This window comes from Chrysochloris asiatica, unplaced genomic scaffold, assembly GCF_000296735.1.
Source record: "Chrysochloris asiatica unplaced genomic scaffold, ChrAsi1.0 scaffold00013, whole genome shotgun sequence".
Taxonomy (NCBI): Eukaryota; Metazoa; Chordata; class Mammalia; order Afrosoricida; family Chrysochloridae; genus Chrysochloris; species Chrysochloris asiatica.
Window position 1 is genome coordinate 1,594,756 of NW_006408531.1, and position 8,084 is coordinate 1,602,839.

Consider the following 8,084-nt stretch of genomic DNA (forward strand, 5'->3'; position numbering starts at 1 on the left):
TCTCGTGGACTTGTTTCCATTTTCTTCAGCTTCAGTTTGAATTTGCATATCAGTAATTGATGGTCTGTTCCACAGTCTGCCCCTGGCCTTGTTTTGACTGATGATACGGAGCTTTTCCATCATCTCTTTCCACAGATGTTGTCAATTTGATTTCTATGTTCTGCACTTTAGGACCTAGCAAATTGAGATGCAGTGAGTTGAAATACATGCTCAAAGTTCAAACAGATAGTGAATAGCTTTAGATTTTAACCATAGATCCTCAGATATTATCAGAAATAATTGTGTTTTCTCGTTTGTCTTTACAAACCAAATCTAGAAATACCTTAAAATAGATAAGGTAATTATGACTTTAGGGATTAATATGGGAAAGAAGAAAATACCCAGTGATTAATTATCTAAAAGACAATTTTATAGCATAGTTACATTGCTTTATTTACTTTACAATATTTCAGCAAGATAACTGTGTGCATATGTGTATACCTACATAAGCTTGCACTTTCTCTCGATATATGCATATATGTGTGATTGTGTATATGTATGTGTGAATATCTGTGTGCGTATATGTTGTTGTTAAGTACCCTTGAGTCGGTTTCGACTCATAGCAGCAACCCTGCATGGGGTTTCTAAGGAGTGGCTGGTAGGTTTGAACTGCCAACCTTGTGGTTAGCTATTTAGTGCTTATTCTATAGCACCACACCAGGACTCTGTGTGTATATGGGTGCATATATATTTTATATTTTTGTTATCCATATTCCAAAAGTAACTATACTTGCATTTAAATTATTACTATCTCAATTAACACACACACACACACACACACACACACACAAATTACCTAGTTATCATTACTGTTTACGATGTCAAGTCAGTTCCAGTTCAGAACGACTCTGTATAGTGTGTACAAGGAGCAGTTGGTGGGTTTGAACCACCAACCTTGTTGCTGGCAATCAAGTGCTTATCCAACAGCTAAGTAAAATAAAAAAAATTTTCATAGGTAAAATGAATAGCTGCCAAGACATGTAGATTGATTAGAAACATTGGAGATGAGCCTACTGTTTACAGAATTCAAAATACTGGGAGTCAGTTACACTTCAGGATTAAGTAAGTTTTGTATTTTAGAAAATAAATATTGTCACGGTTTCTATATTATATAATACTCCAAAGCACCTAGGGTAACAACCAAACATTCATATGTCTGCAGTTAGGAGATAGGCTACTCACACTATCATGATAAATAAGGACTAATAAATAGCCTCATGTCAGTTCAGACTTCTCTATTATTAGAGCTTGTGAGGTTTGGGCATTATAGAAGAGGGATCACGGGCCTGTAACTGTGAATGGTTAAATTACATAGATCAGTTGTGATTTGTACAAAAGCTTTCCTTTGGTAACCACCAGGCTTCACACAGCATGCCACACTCACAGTACGCCATGCACTACTGTGGAATTCTGCTAACTGACAATGATGTGGATGTAGACCATGGCTGGCAGCTAGGACGAGTGCATGGTAATGTGCCATGACAGAAGGCACAATGGCCATACACCCACTCCTTCCATTGCTGATAACAGAGGACATTCTACTTTCTCAACTCAACACAGACAAGAGTCTGTAAGTGGCATCACGAACAGATACAAGAGGCAGGTAGAGAGAGCAACCATCATTAATAGCAGACTTTCTTAAAGCAAAGATAGAAATGAAATCATTCTTTTTTTAAGGAAGGTAAGGGCCTGACTGCAAATAAAAACACATGGGTTCAAGTCCTAACTCAGCCAGGATGAATGAGAGAATACGTGTGGTGTTCTTACTTAGAAAAGCCCTTGACAAAACTTATACTCTAAAATAAGACACAAAATCTCTCAATGCATAACAGCCTGAATGAACTTACTGCCAATTCTTCATGGCATGAAAAACATTATTTAAAGGTTACTAAAAAAAGTTAGTTATTACTTGACTGTGCTATTGAACTCCCTGGATCAAGCAAATGATGACCATGTGTAGCTACTAGCCAGAAAGGGGAGAATTCCAAGTCCGTCCAGAGCCACTGTGGATCTTCAAAGCTCTGGCAATCTAATTCTACGAAAGCAGCCATTGAAAACTCTATGAAGCACATTTCTACTCTGACAACCAGGCGATAGTCAGGGTCAACAATATAGCATCTAATTTGGGCTGTGGTATGTCACATGGGGAGTCCTGGCATGGCACTATAGGATAAGCACTGGACTTCTAACCACAAGGTTGGCAGTTCAAATCCACCAGTTTCTTCTTGGAACCCCTATACAGGCTTGCTATGAGTTGAAACTGACTTGATGGCACTAAACAACAACAACATGTCACACGGAATCACTATGAGTTGGAATCAACTTGACATTACCCAACCATTCAGTATTTGCAACCACAATCCCAATTACTCACAAAACAGTTTAAAATATTTTCACATACTTTGAGGAGGAAAGATTTGTATGTTTAGAAAGAACTTCTTTTGTAACACTTAGAAATGATAAATATTGTGTTTCAAAGAGAAAGTCCTCAACAGAGAAATGTTCGCTGTTACTCACAAAGGGATCCTATAAGCAGCAATTTTTCTGTATCTTCCCTGCTTTGTAGGTAACAGTACACTTAGGTGTGTCCGAAAATCATGCCTAAATAGTAGTACAGGAACTTATTCCCGCTCCCTAAATCAAATGCAGAAAAAAAATAATACGGCCAACTACTTGTAACTACAATGAAATTAGAGCATAGTGGTTGTCTTTAGCTATGACAAAAGAAAGATCACCTGCATATAGAATTCATTGGTAATTGCCTTTTCCATTGAATGTAACTGCTGCTGGAGGCAGTCTTAAAATATTTTAAAAGAGTTAAAAAAAAAATTGGCAGTGCTAAATAAAGCAGGCCAACATTCCTAAATGATCAATTTCTCTGGTATTGTTTACAGCAGAAAAAAATATTCATAACTCTGACATATGGAATTTTTGAAAACACATAAAGTATGCCTAATGACTCTCTCTTAGCATTAAACTTGTTTTACATTCACCTTCCCTGCCTAGTTACAGAATTCTTACTATATCCAAATAAGCAGGTACAGCAAAAGAAAATAGTTGTACTAAAAAAAAAAAAAAAAATGCTAGAAAGATTATAGCTATTTAGCAGTAACCCCATATGAAGTTTTATATTTGCTACCAGAGTCTTATTCCCTCCAATATCCTAGGTAACTCTAGCAACATATTTACATTTACATGCTAGTCTCCTTGTTGAGTGTCCAAAGAATCTGTTTTAGGGATGCTAACTAAAAATAAATAAACCAACACTGTCTATTCTGCTCTGTTTCTTTTTTCAAAATGCTGTGGTGCTGGCAAGAAGCAATTGGTATACTCAATGTGTACATACATGAATGTGTGTGTACCAGGGTAAGGCAACATGCATAGCTACATAAACAAGAGGGAGGTTGGCAGAGGAAAGATGAAGGTAGCAGGAGACAAAGGCAGGCATGTAAAAGTTAAAAGTGAATAGAGGTAAACACTGTGAACTGATGGTACATGGAAGACATTGCAATCATTGTAATGAAACAAAGTACATGATTTGTTGACTGCAAAACTGATGATCTGCTCTATAAACCTTCACTCAATTCACAAGAAAAGTTGAAAAAAAAAAAAAGAATAAAGGAGAAAGGGAAAAAACCACAAAAACACAGATACACCCTGTAGGTAATGACATGGACAAGCAGGCACAGAGAGGAGAGATCTGTCCTTTGTGTGACCTTTTGACATGGCAAAGTCATTATAATATCATTAGCATGTGTCTCTACCCACACATATCATTAAAATTATGCTAAGTAAATATATATATATATGAAAAAATTCTCCATCTCAAACTGTTATTAAATGTTTAATCAGATTTGATAATCAGTAACATATAACAAAATGTTCTAATAGTATCCATTTTATTCACTGCAAATTATGTTTTGATATCAAATTAGCTTTTAGGCAGTTGCAATTGAATATTTAAAGATATGTAGACACAGACATTCCCAGTACTATGCATGAAGTAAACACTTTTTCTACTGATGATGAATATAAATATGCAAATTTAAAGTGATGCTAACTACTGTTTACAGTTCCTAAATCCTAGGTGTTCAAGTAACAAAAAAGTCTCTCTTATACACACTTATGCTATTTTGGACTGTTCCAAACTGACTGATGAGACAGAGTAACGGTAAAAATAAAATAAAATAAAATAATCAAAGCCCAAAATATACACTGCATATTTCAGGAGTCTGGGTTAGATCTAAATTTGTCTAGTCCTCAACTGAAGATGTCCAGTCCAATAACATATTAATCCATAAATACCCAAGGGTTCCTTACCATCAGTGAACTAATGCAATGATTCTAGGAAGTACTGAGAAGTGAAGGAAATGTACAATAAAGAAAGTGATAAATGGCAAAGTTTAGACTTACTCAAAGTAGAAATTTCATTCAAGTAGGTATCCCATTCTAAATATGGTAATATTCATTTGGCATGCTACAATAGTAAGAAGAATTACTAATTGTGTTTCTAAAGTCCCCATCAGAAAGTCAAAGCAATGAAAGCCTCCACTTGACAACCTACATTTATGGGCCAGGGCTGTAAAGTTACCTTTGTTTTAGATTGATCCACGAGGATTTTAAGTACTGAGTGGTTTCTTTCACATTTCTTGTGTCATCACTACCATATTCCTCCAGCAGTTTCTGCAGGACATTCTCAAACGCCATGACGACACCATCACCGGGGCACATTTCCTGAAGCAATATCTAAGGTGCAATTTCAGGCATAATTGTTAGAGTTAGTTGCTCAATTAGTTGCTAAGTAACTAATATTATCACTTCTGGGAGGGGAGCAGTTTGTAATGTTTTGACAAATATTGGAAGAAAGAAAGAAACAAAAAACATGAGACAAACTCTGATTCAAGAAGTGAAAAGGAAAATAAGAAAGTGATCGTGTACATCAGTGATACTGAAAGACTGTCATCTTTTCTTTTTGATACATTTTATTTCACCAAATCATCTGTCTCTTCTGTTCTTTCTGTTAAACATCTGTTCCTTTAGAAAGCTGTTCAATTAGGAATAAATGCACTATTGCCGTTATTAATTGCCACAGAGTAAGCACCAACTCAAGGCAACCTTTTGTAAAACAGACTGACACTGTGTCCTGCACTCTCTTCATATTCTTTAGTGTGTCTGTGTCCATTTCTGCAGTCACTGTAGTGTCTTCCAACTAAGGAACGCACCTTCCAGCACGTCTTCAACAATGTTCTCCTATGATCCATTGAGTCTTCATTGACCAATTTGAAATCAGAAATACATTTCCAGGCTTTCCATCCTACTCTGTCTAATCTAGAAGCTCCACTGGAACCTGTCCACCATTGGTGACTCTACTGGTATTTAAAATACCAGTAGTGCACCTTCCAACATTATAGCAATGCACAAGTCACCACATACAATAGACTGACAGAGAGTTTGTAAAAGGAATAAATTATGTCAATTCCATAGAATTGAGACTCTACCATTTGCAACTGTAATTTTTGGATTTTTGGAAATTCCCATCTTTGGATTTGTTTTGATTATGGAATGTGCACAAAGATAAATGTTATCTGTTGGGTTATTATCCAACATTGTTATCCGTTAACATTCAGAAGAGATTGCTCTCTCTCTACCTGATTCTTTAATTGAAAGAAGAAATTCAAACAAGTCCCAGAAAGTCTTGAGAATCCAAAGAACAAAAGAGTCCAAAGGAAAACTGGGAGGGTCAACAAGTGACCACACAGACCCTTCTCCTCATGACAAACTGGCAGGCAAGAGGTGGGAACGTCCTGTAGAGTTCTTCCATCTGTGTTTGGAGAAATGGGAAGGGCTGACAACGAGGAAGTCTCCTACCTCCTTGCCCCTGAATCATGGTGTACGTTTACAAAATTGACTGCTAGGATGGATCAAGCTACCAAGCAAGGTTTACTAACAGTTTGCTTCAATAGCTAAACCAATGTTGAATATATATTAATAGGTGTTGGTTCCTACTTCAAGGGCAGTATACTTTTTCCATCTCTGAGTCACTGAGATCTAATTGATAAAAGATTATTCCATTAATGTTTTTCTGGAGCAATTGTTAAAAAAAAAAAGAAAAATCCATCCTAAAGTTTCCAAAAACAAGGACTACATTATTGATTAGAAATAATTTTGAATATGATTTAAGCTCTGCTGCTACTTTTTATTATTGTATTTCACTAGTTAAGCCTCCAAGAGCTTTGCTGACTCCTACCTTTGAGTTATTAATGAAAACAATCAACATGCATCATAAACAGAGAGAATGACCCAGGAAACTAGCATGCCGGGCCAAATGCTTTCTCTAAATTGCAACCATGGAAAGTTTATATTTGTGAAGAATAGTTAACATGTGTTCATGTTGAGGATTTTCCTTGTCACATATTCTTTATTATATTCCTCAAAAATACACACTTACATGTTATGCTATTCAAAGGGCACATAACTATTATACCAAAGTATAACATCACCACCATCAATTCAAGAATATTTTCTATTACTGTATACAGAATTTAAAATACTATAACATTCCAGATCATTAGCTCTATACTTAACCAGTCACAAAAAAGGTTCCTGCCATTATCTTATTGAATAAAGTGATTTTGTAAGGTAGGTATTAAAAACCATTAAACTTATTATCTGATTTGCTCACTATAGTAGCCCTCAAGTGACAGTCTGGGAAATTTTTATAGATAAAAAGAGATGGGGATAAGATTCCTATGATTGAATAGTGAGTAATAGTTATCATGGCTAATTGCGACTGTCACCACTGTAAAGGAAGAAGTTTTATAAAAAAATGAGGGATTAGTTAATCTTACAGTCCAGGAAGGACCCTAGGACCATCAAGGAGAAGAGCATTAGTGGAATGTGGGATCCTATCCAGAGAAGCAGTGACACCAGAGATGCAAGCAGAGATGAGGACATGGAGAGAGGGAGCAGCTGAGGACTCTAGATTCATGGGAAGAGAAAGGCTGTGTGCTGGTGGTCAGGAAGCAGGCTTGCAGAATGTGCCCTTTTGTTGTTTAAATGATTATATATTCCTGAGTATTTTTGTGTACACCCCCACCCCCCTACTCCACGCCCCCCCAAAAAAACCAGAGAGGGAATAGAAGCAAATACTGTTGAATGATGATGCATGGAGGAGATAGTAATCATTGCAATGAAATGATGAGTATAAAAACCGATGTTCTCCCATGTAAACTATCACTCAATTCACAATAAAAACTTAAAAACAAAAAACAAAGAGCCTTCAGGATAGGAAAGGAAGGGAACAAATGAGGGTCATAGGGATGCTGATAATGTTTTATTCCTAGAGCTTGGTTGTATGGCTGCTCCATTTGCAAAACACATTGCAAGCTAAACATTTCATATACACAGTTCTGTATGCTGCACCTTCAAATGTTTTTCAATCTTCTTGGTCAAATACTTAACATAAATCTTGGTATATATTCTAAGAACTTGGGAAAACACTGGATCAGGGTCTTAAAATTTTAGTTAACAATGGAAAGAAAGAAAAATGTGCACCCAACTGAACGATTTTGCCAGAAAATATCTAGTGAGTCTTACTTGGTTATCCGAAATCTGTTTGATCAATGGATCTCTGCGAGCTTGCTGAAGAATGTAGAGTCGAGCCTCGTACTTCCTCATGAGCTCCTCAGTCTCCTCCCGGTGGTCATCCCACTGCAAACTGTCAATGATCATGGCCTCCAGCTGCTGCTGCCGGGACTGCACGCCATGCTGAGTGCTCTCCCACTGGCTCTGGACCTTGTCCACTGGGGATGGAGGGGGGTATGAAAAATAAAGCCTAAATGTAACTATCATCAGGTCAATGATAAAATACCTGAAACCAAACTTACCATAAAGAATCCTATAAAGTGAGAAGAAAAAGATGATATGCTGACACATACACTTTAAAGGAATTTTGAAGCTAACCAGAACACGACCAGATGAAGATAAAGATGTCTGATACTGTAAGCAAGTCTGTTGTTGTTGTTAAGTGCCGTTGAGTCGGTTCC

The 8,084-nt window shown here is 36.7% G+C and overlaps 1 protein-coding gene across 1 annotated transcript in view; it reads right to left on the reverse strand.

Annotated features, from left to right (window-relative positions):
- The window catches only part of UTRN (utrophin), a 574,637-nt gene that overhangs the window by 370,078 nt on the left and 196,475 nt on the right, over positions 1-8,084 (reverse strand). Inside the window, 2 exon segments of the mRNA XM_006834702.1 lie at positions 4,631-4,785; positions 7,636-7,841. Coding sequence (XP_006834765.1) covers positions 4,631-4,785; positions 7,636-7,841 — 361 coding nt within the window.